The sequence below is a fragment of the Sinohyriopsis cumingii genome, chromosome 8 (genome assembly GCF_028554795.1).
Source record: "Sinohyriopsis cumingii isolate HCF-2022 chromosome 8, ASM2855479v2, whole genome shotgun sequence".
NCBI lineage: Eukaryota > Metazoa > Mollusca > Bivalvia > Unionida > Unionidae > Sinohyriopsis > Sinohyriopsis cumingii.
Genome location: NC_142968.1, coordinates 107993633 through 108015334, shown reverse-complemented (window position 1 = coordinate 108015334; position 21702 = coordinate 107993633). Strand labels below are relative to the sequence as shown.

General features: G+C 33.5%; 1 protein-coding gene across 2 annotated transcripts in view; it reads left to right on the top strand.

Moving 5' to 3' along the window:
• LOC149794343 (cilia- and flagella-associated protein 44-like) overlaps positions 1-21702 on the top strand; it is a 108068-nt gene that overhangs the window by 29608 nt on the left and 56758 nt on the right. For both annotated transcript variants that reach the window (XM_089968493.1, XM_089968492.1), the window contains 6 exons: positions 150-260; positions 1332-1484; positions 6818-6938; positions 9061-9167; positions 13628-13776; positions 19211-19487. In XM_089968493.1, coding sequence (XP_089824619.1) covers positions 150-260; positions 1332-1484; positions 6818-6938; positions 9061-9167; positions 13628-13776; positions 19211-19487 — 918 coding nt within the window. The remainder of the gene's footprint in view (positions 1-149; positions 261-1331; positions 1485-6817; positions 6939-9060; positions 9168-13627; positions 13777-19210; positions 19488-21702) is intronic.

Genomic DNA, 21702 nt, shown 5'->3' with positions numbered 1-21702 from the left:
ATCTGATGGGGCAAGAGGCCCAACTGTCTTAATTCATAAATCATTGTGTCTTTGAATTTGTTGTTTTAAGGAACCAAATAAATCCCAAAAATGTGTGTACCCTATGAAAAAAGGAAATTTATAGTATCAATTCTCCTTTCATTCTACAGTCTGAAGATGGGACAATTTTCTTCATGAAGATTGGGAAAACTTATGAGCCAATCGGTTTTCTGGAAATGCCAGCTTCCGTCCATCAAATCCAGTGGTCTCCAGATAAATTTGTAAGTCAGCACAAAAGCTTAGGAGAATATTTTTGTAACCTAATAAGTAATTTTAGTCTTCCTTAGTAAGAAAATAAAGTGTTCATCAAAATGTTTTTCTCTGGTCTGTCAGTGCTGTGTGTCCACATCTTCTGAAAGATATCCTTGAAAAGAGTGCACTGATATTTTTTTCTTTTTTTCTTGTCAAACTACCCATCTTGCTTGATAATATGCATCCCAGGGGCAACAACTCCAGTTGGGACGTATTAATCCAGCAGTGATGATGCTGGTGAAATGGTCGTAATATTAAATGTTTTATTCATTTTTCTTTTTAAAAATTGGTTAATACATGAAGTATTCTTAGTTGTCCAGGCAAGTTGGGATAGGGATTTTTCATCTCTTGCACCCTGAGTCCATTAAATAGGATCCCAAATAATACCTTTATTTCAGAAAAATAATTTTATAAAGTGGAATTTAAATGCTTTTGTTTTATCTTGATAACAGCTGTTGAGGTAAAAAATTTCAATAGTTTGTGTTATATTACACACCATATTTGTCTAGCATGTATTGTGTACCCAGTTGCAATCAGGATAGACTTGGATCAGCCATCACATACTATTCTGGCTGATCAGGGCCTACACTGGTCATTCTGCTTTTAATATTGAACAAATAGCATATAACCTGATCTTCCAATGCATTATACAATAAGAAATCTGGGTTGATGCTGTGCAATGATAAATACAGTAGCCTGATATTCCAACACACTATGCAGTGAGAAATCTGGGTTCAAGCTGGTCAATACAGTATTTTTACTGTGATAATAGCTTATGTATTGTATATTATACCAGTGTAGATAGTGTTTTAGATACTTATAAGATAATTTCAGATTAGTATGATTTGAAGCTAATGTTTTTTCTCTATATATATGTAACAGTATCATTCATTTTCAAATCTTATTCGCACATTACACTCAGTAATTACACTCTACAACATTTCCTAACTCCATTAATGTGATTTTCTTGCACAAACTTGTGACCAGTACTATTTATCTAATCCATGTTAAAATATTCACATTTTAAAACTTCATTTCAGTCAAGAACAAATGTACTAGTATTCTGTGCTGGGGGTAATGTTGTGGAGGTAGATTCACCAGAGTATGGAAAATTTGACACTTCTCACTCTTACAAGATTACGAGACTTCCGATGAGACATTTCAAGTTCCACAGCATCAAATCCAGGCTGCGGGTAAATATGATTGTGTTGTGATAGAAAAACACTGGAATGACTTTATAGTAATGTCAGATTTTGTGAATTTCTACTTACGGTATTTAATGTATATGTTGGGACACTGTATTTGATGGGACACCATAAATTAATTTTTAAACTAATTTTTTGTGCACTGTATGATCTGGGACTCGTCAGGGTTTTTTTGAATGGTAAGTTATGGGACACCTTATAAATCATTTGAAAATTACATGTTGGAAAATGCACTGCAATTGAAATTTTATTTAAATAAATGTAAGACTGTGCACTTGAGATGAAACCTTTTAATCCACTGCAGTATCATCTCGCTAACACAACCCTGGACATATACGATCCATTCTTTCGGTGAATGAATATTTGTTTAGCTTTCTCATGCCATGAAAAAAATTATCTTTTGGAGGCAACACATCTCCTGAAGCGGAAACTGTAAGGACAAAAGTCAGATTTTATTAATCTGCACCAATCATGCTAATTCTCACACTTTTAACCCCCATCTAATCGTCAGTCCATCCAGCAGTGAGATCAAAGTACACTAGAATTTCATCCATGTTAATGATCATGTTGTCAGAAAAATCATCATCTTCTCTTCTGGCCTTCATGAATTTATCAAATGATTTTATTTTCTCCAAACCTTCTGGGTGATGCTGGGTCATTGATGTCTGTGCAAGTTCCATTCTTTCAAATTATTTTCAAAATTCCTGTGAATATCAGGGAAAAGGAACCAAAGTTAGCTTCCATATATAAGCTGACTTTGTATTAAAAAAAAAATTGGCACACTTAAAGGAATCCAAAGTCGGCTTCTGAGGTTGGCTTGCTTTGTAATAAAATTAACCATTGTCTTTTATGTCCTGTCAGTAAGTTCAAACAGTGAGTTTACTGCTCCCTTGCCAGTTGTGTTTATCCACCCCTTGGGCTTCTATTTGCTTGGCATCTGTAGTTATAATTAATACAAACAGACATTGATTTTTGTGGGTAAATAGTATACACAGCAATAACTTGCTTTAATAATACGTTTTGTAACCTGTGCTAGCGAAATGACTGTCACTTGTACTCAAGTGAATGTATTTTCAAATAATAATTTTTATTTGCAAGATACTGTAATATAGTTGACCTGGATGTAATTCAGTCTTGGTTATTTTGCACCTAACACCATGTCATGCATGACTGGCAGATGTCTTAAAGCAATCAGTTGATTATTTCCATCTCATTTGCGATTTTGTTGGATCCAGTTTTCAGTTGGATAACATATTCAAACCTTTGAATACAACCAAACATGATTTGTTTCTCAATGTTATGTGTTATCGGATATAGAGATACATGCTACAGTATGGATTCCTATGCTACATATACAGAGTTTGTGGATATATTTTATTCTGTAATGCTCATGATGAAAAAAAAAGAATAAATGATAACAATATAAAGTTAGTTTCATTTATTATCAGATAAGCATTTTGTTTATCTCTTTTATTTCAACGTGTGGGGCCATGACACAAATTTATTTCATTATTTTTAAAGTCTTTGGACATATGACCTAGGTGAATAAAAGTTTCAAGACAGGAGAAAAAAAAGATTTTTTCATGTCCCAATATATACAGTAAATAGGGTAATAAAATACTTTTTTAAATTTGAGATAGTTCAATCTTTGTATATTATATTAACTGGACAAAAAGCCAAGAGAGCTAATGATATGGTCCTTTCTCTTGCATTGTCGGTTGTGCATTGTCCATAGCATTGTCTGTTGTGTATTGTCTGTTGTGCGCTGTCCATAACATATTCTCTGTTCACAGTTACTATTTACATATTCTTAAAAACCACCCAACAAAATTTGACCAGATTTGACAGTGTCCTTGCTTAAACCTCTTTCAGATTTGTTAAAATGATACTGATCTGTAATCAAATATGGCTGCAGTTACTAAAATTAAAATAAACTTGAAACAGTTTCTTCTCAAGAATTATTCAACAGAATTTGACCAAATTTAACAGAAAGCACTCTGGCTTGAAGTTCTTAACAATTTTTTAAAACGATGCCTGTTGTATCATATAGGGCTGCTATTAACTCAAAGAAAAACCTTCAGTGACATATTTTCAAAACTACTCAACATAATCTGACCAAATTTGACAGAAACATCCTGCTATGAAACTGTTTCAGATTTCTTCCATTGATGCCCATCTACTATCAGATATGGCTGCTGTTAAAAAAAAAAATCAAGTGTTTGAATAACTTCTAGCATGAACTGCTTAACTGAATTTAACGATATTTGAAAGAAAACATTTCTGCATAAATATGTTTCTGTTTTGTTCTAAAAGATACCCAGTCAAACCAGGTGTTGATTGTGTGTGTCTGAAAAGATGCATACCAATGGCAAGAAACCACAGTAAGTAAGGTATTTGGGGATTTTAAAAACCTTAGAATCTAATTTGTGCTTGGACCATTCAAACTGCATGCAGTCTCTGCATCCATGATGCACAAAAAGAACTCATAATGGCACATTATTCTCATGACTCAACAAACAAACTCAAGCTATGAAACACTTTCAAAAATGAGATCTTCATTTTAAAATGTCTGAAGTATTTGTGTTTTTTTTATCATTTCATGTATTAAATACCATTAATTGCAAATTATTTGAAATCTTTTTTTTTGTATTTAAGAAAAACAAAACAAACCCCAAATAATAACCCAATATACGTTTCTTATGAAACATTTCCAAATTTAATTTTCTGGATGCTAACCCTAGACAGTTTTTGTTCATGAACAAATAAAGAATTTTAAATGCAGCAGCAAACAAATGTTCTAGATTTTCTGAATGTTGTGACAAAATCGTATCATTTTCATTCACTGGTAACAGTATTAGACATGTTCATTTAGATGCTTACTGTTTCCCCCAGTATTTCTAAGCATCTGCTAGTCATATACTTGAAAGCATGATTTTATAGTGGCTACCATTGTGTACTGTTCATTAACCATTGTCAGTTCAAATTTACAGCAGGTTGTATCAAACAAAAATTATTTAAGTAATTATAAAGAGAATGAATGTCTAACATTTAACATTTGTTATTGAGTAATACTATCAATGTCTTTTCTCAGAAGAATCAAATTTAGTTATGCAGCCATGATTCACTTTTGGTAAAAAGAGAGTGAAAATGAGCAAAAAAATGAAATCTTAATCCAACTAAACATCTCCCCCAATGGACAGTATGTATAGTGTTCCAATCTTTTCATTCCACTTCATATTTTCTTGCACATATAAATTTGATTGCACAAACTTACATATGTCAAATACACAGGTAAGCAATGTCAGACCCACTTGGGCCTCTTTACTTTTTATAACTAATGGCTATTCATTGTCAGCACATTTTATTTGACTCCAAATTTGTGACCATGTATATGAAATAATGTGGGTTCACTTTAAAAGTCAAACAAAATGAGTATGGTTTCTGACATACACTTTACAAAGTCATCAGCCATTCCAGATTTTACAGAATTATTTTGAAAAAGTTTATTAAAACTCAGCATTGTAAAATATATTGATGAAATTCTAGACATTCAATATTTTATGGGATAAAATTTTTGATGACTGTTTTATGTGGACACATTTAGGAAACAAAAGTACCTAAGCTCAGTATGATTGACTGGTACATCAAATATATTTTTTTTAAATGTAAAAATAAGTGAGTCTCATTCAGCCAGACTCATGTATGACTTGAGAGCTCTATGCCAACAGAGAATCTCATAAAGGTCACACATATAATTGTTACCGCTAGGCGTCCCTTGTTTTATTTTCTTTCTTTTCCTTCTATCCAAAAAATACACCATTGGTAAAAATCTGTCAACACTATTTTTGCATAAGCAATAAATGCAAACATATTTATAATGTACTTAAGAGATAGTAGAATGTACATGTAAATAAGTGGGTAAATTATGAGTAATAGTGCAACAGTGAAGGTTGCAAGATTTTCATGCAGAAGTGAAACCTATATTACCTAGGCATAGTTTACATGTTTAGTCCAAAACTTAAATAATTGTGCATATATGTGACCTTAGTTTTCATGAGGAATGCTGATTGACCTATCAGCCAATCATTAACTTGACCATACTTTAGCAAGCCTCAGACAGTTGTCCGTATAGACCTTTACCAGACCCACAATCTCATGCACCCATATGGGACTTTTAGTTGACTTAAAAGCAATATAAACATAGCAAGAAACCAGTCCATAAGACTTATGTCAGGTTAAAAGTGGTGGAAGAGTTGAAGAGAAAAGAAAGATTAAGATAATTCAGGAGGGCTAATGCTTATAGTTATTGCTTTGGATAGAAATATTTAAGGAAATCAAAGTTCTAAAATTAGTAGAATGAATTCACCATTTTTCTCATTGGACCTTCATTGTTTTTGACTGTGTATGTAGAGGCTTATAGGAAGATGGAATTTGATTGGATAATTTCTTTTACTCTTAATGAATATGTTGTCTGATCTGTAAGGGCTGCCTTGATTATGCAGAATTTATCTCTCATTGGTTGACATCTGTCTTAACGGTTTGAAAAATCAAGATGTTCTCTGTATGAAAATCCTGAATAATTTGAGCCAGAGATTAAACATAGACCATAGTGAAAGAGGTTAACATCTATCTTAAATTGTTTGAAAAATCAATATGTATTTGAAAATCCTGAGTAATTTAAGTCCAAGATTAAACATTGACCATACTAATTGAAAGATTTTAGAAAATTACCATGAATCAAGTTCATAATAAATTTGATCTCTATGAACATCATAATTCAGAAATTAATAACGATGAAATGGAAGCAGATTGTTTGATGTTTATTCTTATCTAATGCCAAATAGTAGTGAAAGTTAGAGTCTGATTGTTAAACATTTTTTTACAAGAAGAATATTGACTTGGGTAAATTCATATTTTCATATAGGTATAGTTATGGTATCACTTATTTGTAAATATCATGTGTAAATACAAATATAGCTGGATATGAAGCAATTTAATATCCCTGTTTAATATTTTAGTATTTTGTATGTAGTAATTTAAAGGGCATATAAAGCTTGTGTAATTATATATTTGTTTGAAAATATTATATTGGCTTTGTTGTGGTGAGTATTTTTCAATTTCAAAATACACATGTACATTTATGTTTAAGTTTTCCAATGTCAGACCATAATGGAAGTAATCCATCCATTTTCTTTGCAAGGCTTGACTAATATTAAATTCAGAATCATGTGAATTTATTGGTACAGAAATAACACTTGTAATAAAATGGATATAGACCCCAAATTCTCATTTATGTAGTCCATGTAATTAATTATTTTTAGCATGAGGAAGAATTGGAAAAGAAGCGTTTGGAAGAGATTGAGAGAAAGAAGAAAGAAGAAGAGGAAAGAAGAATGAGGATAGAGCGGGGCCTTGAGACTGAATCAGAACATGGAGAAGAAGGTTATAAACTTCTCTTTAATTTCATTTAATTATCTGAATGAATAACTTTTCAATTTAATACTCATTTCAGTTTGGTTAGTGTTTCTTATCCCTTTTTCATTTCTCCATTCGAAATAAAGTCTATTAGACTTACATGCATTGTGTCTAAAATTAATGTAACAAGATAAATTCACCTTGATAATAGATGCTTGGAGATTGAAGAATATTTTATTGTTACAGGAATTACATAAATTTGTTGTGTACTGAACACAAAAGTGAGATGTTTTGTATCTCATCACTGACAGGAGGTTACTCACAATTACAATGCCATGTAATGATTGATATATGATAATTACCATATTTACTCATATAAAATTCAGATAAAATTGCAGACTGCATAGATCTAGATCAGCTTTCGCATAATATGCCAACATTGCAGTGCAGTTGTGATTAATTGGTAGAACAAATATCACAGAACCTGATTTTCCAGCCCATAATATGATGGAAAATCAGCATCTGTCTTGTTTGAAGCTGGATGCTTGAGTACATAGGGTATAACTTGATGCTATGATACTATAAAATATGCTCATTTATGTGCTTATCTCATCGAAGCTAGGAGGTTATTTTCATTTTCAATAAAGATGGGCTACAAGAGAAAGTTTTATTGTTTTTTTCCCATTGAATTGTCTGACTCAGAGAGACTTGACAGTTGCTTTGATAAGTAGAAGTTGTTTTGGATTAGCTATTTGTCATGAAATGGGTGAAATTTGTATTACTGGTTTTTTGTGTGCTTACTGAACCCTTGATATTTGCCTGCTTGTCCCTTTTTTCTTGCATTCCATAGATACCCTAAGATTTTCAAAGTTTTGTCTACCAGTGTTAAGGTTGGTCATATCTGCTTTAGATCTTATGGAACTGGCAATTTCTTGCATAAAGAGAATCTGGTCTGAAAATTGTGTTTCTTTTCTTTGGATATCTTTTAATTTAAATATCTTCATTTCTGGGAATCCATGTAAAGCTACATCTTTGTTCCTTTCTCCTGTATTACTTGCTTGGGGTCTGAATATCTTAAAAATTACAAAAAATTTATATTCAGGAACTCTTTTTTTATACATATTTTAATGCAGAAGCAATGAATAAGCAAGATATATTCACATTTAATGATGTCATTGAAGGCCAAGAGCTAATTATGTTTTTTAAAAGAGAAAGTTTTTTTTGTTGTTATTTTGAATTGAATCCAAGCATGTCTGATTCAGAGAGACTTTCATATCAACAGTTGTTTTAATTTGTAGGAGACATTAAGCAAGATATATTCAAATTTAATGATGTCATTGAAGGCGAAGAGCTAATTATGTTTTCTAAAAGAGAAAGTTTTTCTTTGTTGTTATTTTGAATTGAATCCAAGCATTTCTGATTCAGAGAGATTTTCATATCAACAGTTGTTTTGATTTGTAGGAGACATTTTTGATCAGCTATTTGGCATGCAAATGAGCAAATTGATAAATATTGGACTTCTTTTTGTTTTGGTGTTTTTTTGGGCTTATTGGACCCAAGAATTTTGCCTACTTTTCCCATTTCCCCCCAAATCCCAAAGCCACCTATCCATATTATTTTTGGTCAGGTCTGCTTTATATCTGATGAGAGGAAGTTTTAAGTATGACAAAATCTCTTTTTCTTGGACTGGATTATTTTGCCTGATGAAATTCAGGTCTCAAAAATTGAGTTTTCTTTAGACGTTTTAATGTGCATATAATTACTTGGCATTAGTGTAAAGCCACATCCCTGTTTTTTTCTCTCTCTGAAACCAACCACACAGGTTTATCATGTAATGTCATGTCATCACAGACCCTTGAATAATGGTAAAACTACATGATGGAAATGATATCTTTTGGCCTTAATAAAGTTAAGAGCCAAAAATAATCTCTTGATTGCCACAGTTATCTTAGAGGTGAAGGTAACGAATAATAAAATTATGACAATTAACAGTGCCAATTATAGTATTGCCTGCTAAATTTATTTGACAAGTAGCTGTTGGTGTAATCCATCACCTTACATTATGTGGAAAACCCAACTATTTCTGTGCATTAATAAAGGTAATTTCTCACTTGGGTATTGAATTTGACCTTTGATCTTTGACTTTCAGAAGAGAAGAAACAAGAGGAAGAAGAGTGGGTGCCATATGTCCCAGCAGAGCCCAGTCCAATTCTGGCTGGTTTCTACTCAGAAGAGGGGAAGTTCTGGCTCTCTGTGGTAAGTTAAATATAGTTATGAGCCTTTTTGCAGTGTTTTACAAAGTTAACTCCTAAATCTGGGAGGCCATTATATATAAATCTTTGGACCAAGCTTTGAAAATTGAGTGTCCAGGACTAGAGGCTAAAAGGCTTCGGGGATTCTCACTATGCTAACACATGACTTCGTATGAACTTTCAAAATCCAGATGTTATTAATGCTGTAGTAATGAAGTATCCATGCATTTTATCTTTATTGATACATAATTGTATTATTAGAGCTTCAGATATAGTTTAGAATACTTATTCCATGTCTGAATATATGGGTTTCTATTTCACACACACACACACACACACACACACACACACACACACTGAGAGGACATTGCCAAAATATAATAGGCAACTGATTTTTTATCTGGCATACTACTTTGAATAGCGAAATGCTGTAGGAAAACTTGACAGCTTATTTTTAAGGTAGGTCCACTTTCAGGGTCATTTAAATTTTGAATTGTCATGGTTATTTAAAATGTTAGTGCTGGCTAGAATTATAGCAGTGTTCTTATTTGTGTCTTTAAAAGTTTTAATAATTCAGTGTCATATAGACACTTAATGCCAGCTAGAATTGTTGCTTTTTCTTCTCATGAGTTAAAGTGAGATACATGTATATGTTAACATTGTTTGAATACCTACACTGATGCTTGAAGAGGACCCTTGATACCATTCTGGCTTTTTGTGAATTTGTTTCACGCAATTTCACAAAAAAAGCTGCATATGTTTTTATGGTACACTCAATGGGTAATTGTACATATGAAACAAAAACAACATAATGAAATGAGAATGCAGAACAAATGAAAATGAAATGAAACACTGAATTGAAGCTGTGAATACAAAAATCAGAATTCATTTATGAGACTTCAAACATGAAAGGACCAGTTAATAAATGAACTGCAAATGTGAATGGAATGCAGGCAGAATGCAGACTAAAAGAATTCTGAATTTTGATTTTCAGATTCAGAATGAAGCACATGTGAAATGCAAGCAAAATGCATTTTTGGTAAATTTGCCCGTTTTAGGGTTACATTTTGGTTTGTTATTGAACACTTGTCTATGACTTGGCTTTCCATGTGAAATATATTGCAGTTTTCTTAATTTATGGTTTGTAGAGATTTCAAACACTTCATGGTTATTGACATAATGTCTATTCTTTGTAATCAAATTACTAAAGATAATAACAAATTATATATCCTCTGGTCTTTCATGTCCAAAGTTATGTTAAGGGAGACAACTCAAATTTAGGGAAATGATGAGACCAGGGGTTAGTATATGATATTGTTCTGCTGATGGTCTTACTGGAAACAATACTTGAAAATTTTAATATAAATTCACTAGTGGCATATAAAGAAAAGGAAGCTTAGAAAAAATATTAAAAGATTTTGTTGAGCAATATTTGTTTGATATGACCATGAATAGCATTATCTTGGGTGTTGTGGTCTTCCATCTAATGTTATGTGCAGTATTTCTCCTAGGACATGTCCTTTTTTTGCTTTCCTTTTACACACACATAGACACCAATTCTGCAAAAAAAACCATTTAATTTTCCAAGAAAGTGACACTCAAAAATGAAAAAGGGATATTTTTTTAAATATACCTTTCATCTGATACAGATGTGCCAACCAGTCATCAAACATCTATCTGCTCAGTTATTGTTTTATGAAAATTAAAAAAATCATCAGATTACCTTTTTTTCTTTCACTGGTCACTATGCTTGAACTATTGATTTTCCCTCATTGTCCTAATCTCATATATGGCAGAGCTCTGAATTGCCTGAAATAGTATAAATTTGGTGTATCCCATAATATTTTTGGGTTGAGATTTTAAGAATGAGATCAGCATCTTACCAGATTGAAATAGTTTCATGAAGAAAAAACGAAACAAATGAATGTAATGAATTGAGATAACTTCAACTCTTGCTTTACTATCATTTTTACTAAAAAGAAAAATTTGTAGTCTTGGCAATTCTCATAAGCACATGCTTCCAGTTATGTATGTAGAGTCATTTATCTTTTGTAAACTTGGCAATTTTTCATTAGTAGGTACTTATAGAATGGTGGATAACTGATTTCTTTACCCCAATATCATGCTCAGATCTTGAAAGGAATGAACATTACTGCAGATATGATGCCTCTGGTAAACAAGCTGTCAAAACACAAAAACTGAGACAAAAGCCAGACAGAAAGTGAAACCTCTGATGGATAATTAAACTCCACAATGGTGGGAAAAAAGCAAGACAGAAAGTGAAACCTCTCATGGAGAATTAGATTCCACAATGGTGGGAAAAAACCCAGACAGAAAGTGAAACCTCTCATGGAGAAATAGACTCCACAATGGTGGGAAAAAAATCAGACAGAAAGTGAAACCTCTGATGGAGAATTAGATTCCACAATGGTGGGAAAAAAACCCAGACAGAAAGTGAAACCTCTCATGGAGAATTAAATTCCACAATGGTGGGAATAAAATCAGACAGAAAGTGAAACCTCTGATGGAGAATTAGATTCCACAATGGTGGGAAAAAAGCCAGACAGAAAGTGAAACCTCTGATGGAGAATTAAACTCCACAATGGTGGGAAAAAGGAAGATAGACATTATTGGCCCACATTTTGAAATGAAATGCTGTAACATTCCCCAGTATAACATGAATTCAGATATAATATGTTCGTGGTGTGGCTTCTGAAATTTCACATGTATTTTTCTTAAAGATGAAAAAGAAAATCTTAAAAGTACAAAAAAATAACATAAAAATTTTATTATGATTTTGGGGAAGAGATCACATATGAATTCTAATACAAGACAATTGTAGTGTGGCTCCTGAAATTTCATATACGTTTATTTTTCTCATACATGAAAAAATACTTTTTCTTTTAGAAAGTTTGAAAAATAATGTGTAAAAGATGTATTCAGGGACCACACTGGGCATCACCAGTATTGCAAATTGTGATTTGTTTTCCTTATTGGTGACAAAATATACCATCTAGCATTGTTTTTCTTGAGAAAACATTGTTGGCTGTTTAAACTATATTTACAATCTCGGTTCTGGAGTGGAGAAATTCAAAGGCACCATGAAAGGAAGCTGCAAACTTGGATATAAAATGCACTGGTATCTATCAATTGTTACATGAGCAAATTCCTTGTTTATATTGATAAACCATCTTAACAATGCATTGTTATGTCATAATCTGTTTATGCTGTGATGCACTCAAATAGTCATGCTACCAGATAAGGTACAATCGATCAACCTTTCAAAGCAGGAACGGGAACTGCAACAATCCACCAAACGACAGATAAATTGTTTTTTTTTAAAAATATATTCAGAAAACATAGTTGATTACATTTGAAGCACCATTCATTCTGTATAAATACAAAACAAATGAAACAAAAATTTAGTCTCAATCAATGTCCTAGAATTATTTTATGTTGCTGCCACATTTGTTTGAACCTCCAAATGTTGACTTCATCAGTGATTTCAATAACACCTACACCCTTCATCACAGCAAGCTGACTGCAATCTTCAGTGAAAACGAAGAACCTTTCATCAAAGGAAGACAGCACCAAACTTAAACAAAAACAAAGGAATATGATGGATTATTGCATTGAAAGTTGCCTCCTTTTCAGGAAAAATGATTATGCTTACTATTGCTACCAATGGCGGCATTAAGTGCAAATTAAATTTCAAGTCTTTCAAAGCCATAGATATCTGGCTATGAAGTTAATTGAAAGTGGGGCATCTCACAAATTAAACTGTTTCATTTCCCTATGAATAGCCTCATCCCCCTGAGTAGCCTTGGCAAGATGATAGCTGTCTCCACCTGATCCAGATCTAGGCCAGTTGAAGTACACATATATGTAGCATGTAAACAACTATAGCCACATGCTACTGGCAACAATATTGTAGTGAATCGTTTAGTGACACATGTTTGTTGACAGTGGGATATAGATCAAGGGAGGACCACCATTTTTTATGTATGTGTTACTTGTGTTTTCTAATGCGATGTGACTGATACATGGATTTTATAACGTGTGATCTATACTCAAATTCATGGATATTTCATATACATGTACAGTATTTAACACATGGATGGTACTACACAATTGTAAATTGTCAATATACATGCATCATTTTCTTCAGCTGTCTGATCTGGTTGGTTATAACATGGTTTGTACATAACACATCCAGGTTATGTGGACCCCAGCCATTATGTTATAGTGTGGTCACACTGTATTCATAATACTTTGTTACAAATTGTTACCCAGCCTGCATATTTTTATAGTTACTGAAGTGGTTTCTTGGTTGTTCTTTTGCTTTTCTAGTACTTTTTTGAGATCTGTGATTTATGTGCATGATTAAAGTAAAATAATAACATAGGATCTATCATCACAAACATATATGAATGTATTTATTTTGATTAACATTGTTCATCTCAGGGTGGTTTTGATGCTGGCTACCTGTATGAGTGTAAGTTTTGGAGTGATGAAGAGAAGGCCAAGTTGCCTCCAGGGGCAGTAGAAGAACCACACAGAGCAATTGCTGTATTGGATTCTAAGGATACACCCATCTCAATGATTAAGTTCAGGTAGGTAACAGGTAACCTGTTTATTCATCTGACTCATGTAATATTTATTTAGAGTCAGTACATGATAAAACTAAGTAAAATACAAGCTATATGAGCTTTTCCATAGACGGAAAAGATTTGTTTGAACTAAATATATAACCTTCTCACCTATAACCCAGTACCCTTTTTTGGCTCGACAGACTACACTATAATGAGTCAGAACTATTTATATGCTTGTTAAATATACCAGTGTGAAATTACTGTTATATGTATGTTTCTTTTCAGTATTTTATAAACCTGGCTATTGGAGTTTTTTATCTATTCTGTTTGCATGTACACAATATGCCAATCAGATAAGTGATATAACCAAAGCAACCCTCCGATAGAGGTCAGACAGTATGACATGCTCATTGCCACCAGTAATAGAAAGGCATGTGCTTTGATCCTACCCAACAGAATTTTAGTGTATCAGTTCACATTTTTCACATCAAGCTACAGCCGGTAAATACCCAATGTTTTGTGTAAAATATGCCCTCAAGTGAATTTTGTCATATTTGACTGAAATTGGGGATGTATGGTCTGCATGGAGAGATGGATATGCTGAGTTATGACAGCAGATGTACTTAATACCACAAGGCAACAAGACATTCGTTTTCTTGAAAATTGGACCTTCAGAGGCATACAGGTGGATCTCAATGAACAAGTGGCCTTGTTTCATGTGACAAAAATTATAATAATAGTTGTTTGTTCAGAGGTAGGTACTTATTAGGATGGTTGCCTGTTCAATTCTTGCTTAGCAGTCCCATTATTGATAGTAGTAGTAGGGGATTATCATCATCAGCAACAAAGTACTACTAAGACCCGTTGCAATATACAAATGTAGATGATGTGTATACATGATCACATTATCATCATCATCTCAACAGCTTAGTTTTAGCAGTAGTAAAAATCAGTTCTGTCAGCTGATGATGACTAACAACATGATACATTAAATCCATGTGGCAGGCTTGAATAGGATAAATTTTATTATTATTATTATTATTATTACCATAAAGTGGCAGATTTTTTATATTAAGTTTTATCATATTTTATGACAAATATCCATCCAAACCCATTCTCCTGACCTGAAGGCCCACCTTTAGTTGTTGGATCTAAAGAAATAGGTTTTGCTGGTTTTCCGGAAAATCATTCAGTCATAGTCAGTGGTATTTCTTTGGAGCAATGTGGTTCCAGATAAACAAAAAAAAGGAGAAGGGGTGTAAGAGCCATTTAAGCAGATATACTTGTTGGTACTGCTAATTTGCTCTCTTGTAATTAGTTTGTGCATGCCTGCCATAGGTATGGGCTTATTTTATTACGATATGTCAGTCCTTCCATCTGTCTGCCTGTTACCAGTATCATTTCTGTACAAAAACTTAAGTTGTCCATCATCAAAAGTATCGAACTTGCAGGTAATTTGCACTGCTGTAAGTAAGAATCCTGTTGAGTTTAGGGTCCAGAAGTTCAAAGGTTGCTGTGACAGAAAGATGTATAGTTTCTGCACAATAACTTAAGTCCATCATCATCTGTAGTTACCAAAGTGATGGAAGGCTTGCATTTAGGATAGGAAAAAACACTATTAATTTCAGGCTCCAAAGGTCAAGGTGACTGACTGGAAGAATAAAAATGGTTTCTGCACAATAACATTAGTTATTTGTCACCTACCTGGACCAAACCTTGTGGATGGTTTACATATGGGGTAAGAAGAAGCCTTTGGATTTTAGGGTCAAATGGTCAAATGCCAAGGTCACTTTGAGTGAAAGAAATAAAATGTTTTCTGCACAATAACATTAGTTCTACATCACAGACCTGAAGCAAACTTTGTGGTTCAGTCATACCAGGGACGAGGATTTAGTTTGGTTTGGTGTTTTATGGCATAGTAACACTAATAGGTCATGTAGGTTGCTTCACTAATAGGATTCAAACCTACACTCTCACTTTCACAAGTCTAGCACTCAAACCACTGAGTCACCATAGCTCCTTGGGCTAAGGAAGAAGACTATTGATGTCAAAAGATCAAAGAGCAAGATTATTATACAAGAAAAGTAGTTTTTGTACAAAACTGTCAGTTATCTACATAATGGACTGTTAAACAGAACAAATGTATAATGTGCCGATACTTTTGTTTGTATATGCTCTTGACTTGATAGAAAAAAAACAGATTGTATAAGCTTTTTGCAATTGCTAAATGAAAGTTCCTGAAAAACAACAGTCTCTTGGCATAATTTGGTTGTTTTAGGAGGTTTATTTTCAAAAATTTTAAGGTTTGAGACTATTAGAGTGTTAAAGATCTATTATATTTCTTATCATCAAGGCCACTTAGAATGAATCACACCTAGACTGCATTAGTCTTAACAAACTGTACAAGAAAACACTAAGAGGAAATAATAATAAATCATTATTTTCATACAGGTACATGTTTAAAGAATGAAAATATAATGATATTTGGTTTTGGAAAGTGAAATAACGATTGTATTATGGAGTGGAACTAGTAAGAATAGACATTTCAGTTGGTTTCTTATTTATTTTTATCCTGTAATGACTCTATTTTCTTAGTAAGAGAAAAGAGCGAAAACCAACCAGTTTTGTATATTCAACAAATAATTTATTTCCCTGAAATACAAAGTCAAAATTAGAAAGAACTTCTATTATTGTGAATTAAATCCCAGATAGTCCTAAATTTTTTATCACTAATCCAAATGTATAGAGTTCCAATTGGATTCAAGTGGTATTCCAGATAAATTCCAATATTGAATGTGTTTATATGCCTGTAGTAATTTTTCAGATGTGCTAATTTACCATTTACCTGGAATATGGTGATATGTTAAGTCTTTTCATGTATCACCATAATATAATCCATGATGTCCTTGACTGAATTCACTATAATTTCAGATTAACTATTTAGTCCAAGAAGTATTAATGAGCACTTTCTAATTTCAGTTAATAATTTAAATAAATAAATGCACCCAAATTCAAAGCTGAACACAACAGTAAGACTGATTCCACTTTGGATGTTAAGGTAGGAATGAGTAATCCTAAAGTAAACATCCTTTTATAACCCTCCACTAGCTCACAATTACCATTTTCTGGAAATACTCTTAATGGTCCTTTCTGAAATCTTCAAAGGTCATAATAAAGTCTGTATTTATAACTCAAACTGAAGTAAACATGTTTGCAATTAATAATGATCTAAATATTTGATCTGTAATTATAGAGAAACATTAGCTACATATGATGTTGTTTACAAAATAAATGTCACTTGTCAGGTAGGCCATTAACTTGATTTTGGACTAAGGTCATTTACAAAATACAGAATACGTAACATATATTCATGGAGAAAGCCAACAAACAATACAAAATAAAGATAAATAGCAATCCTTACAGTCATACTTAACTGAAAATGCAAAGAAATCATGTAGTCTCATTTTAAAAGAGAAAAAAAAGAGCCGAGTTCAAGTTGTTAAAATGGCCATACCAGAAGAAATCTTCTCTTCTATTGATTGGTACATTCTATAAATTTTGTTTCATTTGTTTTTAATAACAGGAGCAGATAATTAAGATATTAATCTTAGTTCCAAAGCTGTTCTCTAGAGTACTTGTATAACTAGTGGATTGTAGTCAGGAGTGAAATTTAACAATGGTCAAATATAGACTAATAGTTAGCTGGCCTTGAGTATAGCACTGCAGGCTCAGGATTGTCTGAACTGGTCTAGAGTATGGCACTGCAGGCTCAGGATTGTCAGATCTAGCCTAGAGCATGGCACTGCAGGCTCAGGATTGTCAGATCTGGCCTAGAGTACGGCACTGCAGGCTCAAGATTGTCTGATCTGGCCTAGAGTAGGGCACTGCAGGCTCAAGATTGTCTGATCTGACCTAGAGTAGGGCACTGCAGGCTCAGGATTGTCAGATCTGGCCTAGAGTACGGCACTGCAGGCTCAAGATTGTCTGATCTGGCCTAGAGTAGGGCACTGCAGGCTCAAGATTGTCTGATCTGGCCTAGAGTATGGCACTGCAGGCTCAGGATTGTCTGATCTTGTCTAGAGTATGGCATTGCATGCTCAGGATTGTCTGATCTCATCGAGAGGGCACTGCTGGCTCAGGATTATCTGATATGGCCAAATATTCTTGAAACTTTTTTAGCACAAAGCTCAAGCTTAGGCTCAAAATCTGAAAGTTTCATAATCTGTGTTTTGATTAGAATTATTAGAACCATAAAATCTCAAGCATTTTGACAACTCAAGTCCCACTAACGGAATGCGGAATTTAATTAGCTTCAATGTAATTGCAGGGTTTTGTGTTGATATTACAACAGATTTTGGAGTTTGAGAACTTGGCTTTAAGATTATAAAAACAATCTCATCTTCAGGTTTAGATTTAATTAGACATTTTCATGTCTGATTGGTCATTGATTTGACCTTAGATTCTGTGCAGTGTTTAGACTCTGGTATTTACCTGCTCAAAATAACAATGACTACCTTGTATTGACTGTGATAAGACCTTTAATATTCATCAGATATTAAGTAAACTGAAGATTATAGATGTTTAGATATAGTATCATTTGAATTGGATGATACTGGAGACTGCATTATTGTAGATTTTATTTCAATGTGTCGATTGCTTTACAAATGAAGGCTTTGTAAATGCACTATTTTCAGGGAAATAAGATCCATATGGATTATTTTGACTTTTTGCTATCTTCTTGACATGGTAGTCAAGCTGGGCAATAAGCATGAATTTTTGTATTTGGAACCAAAACATCTTTCTATGAAATATTTATTCATCATTCCTTTTTTGTACAATTTGAGTGAACTGATACGCTAATGAAAACAAAATCTATTCAGAACCAAAGGGTTGGAGTTGAGTGATTACTTCTGTTATACCTCTCAGATTTGACATTAACCGGTCTAATGTCATTAGTTTTAAATGAGTCTGATTTTGAGCATGAGAAACTGTTACAGCCTCAGTGTCTTGTGAGTGTTTAGAGTTCTGCTGTGGCAAGCACTATTGTGTCTGTGATGAAGCTTCCAACCTTTCTTACATCATTTGACCCAGCTATCTAGTTGTAAATGCTAGGAGGGTAATATGGACTGATATGATCAGAAATTAATGCATTATCAGTTGTAGCAGTGGTCTTATGAAGGCTAAAAAAATTTATGGCTGCAGTGACTCATTGGTTAGCATGGAATACTCAAAGTCAGCGTGTTGCAAGTTTAAATCATACCCAGACCAGCATTGGTCAGCTGTGATGGTAAATCTTTGGATAAAGCAATTGATTCCATTGCCTTGGCAGTACCACAGTTGGTCAGCTGCTGTGATATGTCTTTGGGCAAGGCAATTGACTCCCATTGCCTTGGCAGTAAATAATCTTCTTGTGCCATTAAACATCAGATCAGTGCATTCAATCTTCTCATTACAGTAAGAACGGCAGGCAGGCATTATTTGGCATGGAGAATGGAGTCATTCGCATTCAGAACCTGGAGGCCACAGATGATATCTCAAAACTGGGCCCATATTGGCAGTTTAGTGTCCATGACAATGATTATGGCAATATCACGGGACTTGTACAGAGTCATGATGGCAAACGACTTATCTCAGTTGGAGCAGATGGAAATTTCTTCATCTTTACCTATATGGAACAGGAGAGACTAGAAAAGAAGATAGCTGAGGCAAAGGCCACACTGCCATCTGCAAAGGTTAGTGAGATGCCATATACATACTGAAATTTTATGCTAATTACAGTAATTAAAGAGTTTAAGAGATATTATATGACAGCTTGAAAAGCTTGTTGTTTAGTTGAGATATCTTAACAACATTTGCTGTGTGGAAAGATTTGTATGTATCCATCTTAAATCATGCAGTTGGGTTGTCCACAAGGTCAAGGTCAAGTTTATGGCAAGGGAGAATATAAGTCAGCAACCTCAGTCCATTTAATAGCATAACGTTTGAACCAATCAAGAAATTTTAATGAAACATTACCATTCTATATATCTTGACTTAACATTGTCTCATATTTGTAGTCATACCCACTGCTTCAAGGTCAGTGTTACAGAAAGGAAAAATGTAATTTGTTGACCTGTTTCCTTATCCATGTTGTCATGTTCTAACCCCTACAGATACTTTGATGAATCATTTTGCAGCTTCACACATGACTGTACTCCGGTCAAGTCTCAAGCTCAAAGTCAAGGTCATTAGTAGGGTAAAAGGTTACAATACTGGCATATCATGTGCTGTTTGCACTACTTTTATTTGGCTTCTTGGAATCATTGGAAAAGACCTAGAGAAGTTTCACCAGATTCTCTTGTTGAAGAAATATTAGTCTGCAACACAGATCTCAGATTTGTAATCTAAAATATAACTTAAGGATTTGATCTTACTTTACCTTGCTTTCCACACATGAGTTGTTTTCAGTAAGACTGGATACTTTTTGTGTTACTAATGTTCATTTGTATGTACCATCCATCTTTTTATTAGTGAAGAGAGAGATGTATAATTTATAATTTTAGAATGTTGAAAAGCAAAGCTGTCCTCATAGTTGTTATGCTGCCATGTATATACAGTATGCAGATCTTGATTTGCTCCAGTTGATCAATCTTTATATCCATTTGTCCATCTCCACTGTCCTGGCTGGTATGAATTACACATAGACACTTTATATCCATTTGTCCATCTCCATTCTCCTGGCTGGTATGAATTACACATAGACACTTTATATCCATTTGTCCATCTCCATTCTCCTGGCTGGTATGAATTACACATAGACCACTTTATATCCATTTGTCCATCTCCATTGTCCTGGCTGGTATGAATTACACAGTCACTTTATATCTATTTGTCCATCTCCATTCTCCTGGCTGGTATGAATTACACATAGACCACTTTATATCCATTTGTCCATCTCCATTGTCCTGGCTGGTATGAATTACACATAGACCACTTTATATCCATTTGTCCATCTCCATTGTCCTGGCTGGTATGAATTACACATAGACCACTTTATATCCATTTGTCCATCTCCATTCTCCTGGCTGGTATGAATTACACATAGACCACTTTATATCCATTTGTCCATCTCCGTTCTCCTGGCTGGTATGAATTACACATAGACCACTCAAAATCCATTTGTCCATCTCCTTTGTCCTGGCTGGTACAAATTACACAATGACCACTCAGTATCCATTTGTCCATCTCCATTGTCCTAGCTGGTACAAATTACACACTGACCACTCAATATCCATTTGTCCATCTCCTTTGTCCTGGCTGGTACAGATTACACAATGACCACTCGATATCCATTTGTCCATCTCCTTTGTCCTGGCTAGTAAAAAGTACACATATACCATTTTATCTACACTTAACAAACTTGGTAGGCATGTTTGTAAGTAGATGATATTTCATCTGATTTGAATTTTACTTATATTATCATTCTTTGTATTTTTTCCCTTGTAAATCATGTTATGATGATAGAAAAATGAAAGTTGTTGATATCGATATAAAGATGCTGTAGTTTTGTGACATTTAGTTGAATTTTTTAAGTTTCATTGGGTTTTATTTAACTTCTGTGCATTACTGCAGGTTGTCAATTTTGTATATATTTATTAACTTTTTAGGAGTAAGACTTTTTTATGAAAACTTTTCACAGTTATGCAAAAACCACTAGAAATAGACAAAAGTAATTTGATTTACCTGTTTGTATACTAATGTAGATAACACTAGAGACAGACAAATTAAATTTGATGTACCAATATGTATACTTATGTATATCACAATGGAAATAGACTATTTAAATTTTATTTACCAGTTTGTGAACTTGTGTAGATGACATTGGAGATAGACAAATTAAATTTGATATACCTATTTATATATTTAAGCAGATGACTCGGTCATACTTTAATGCCATTATTATATCAG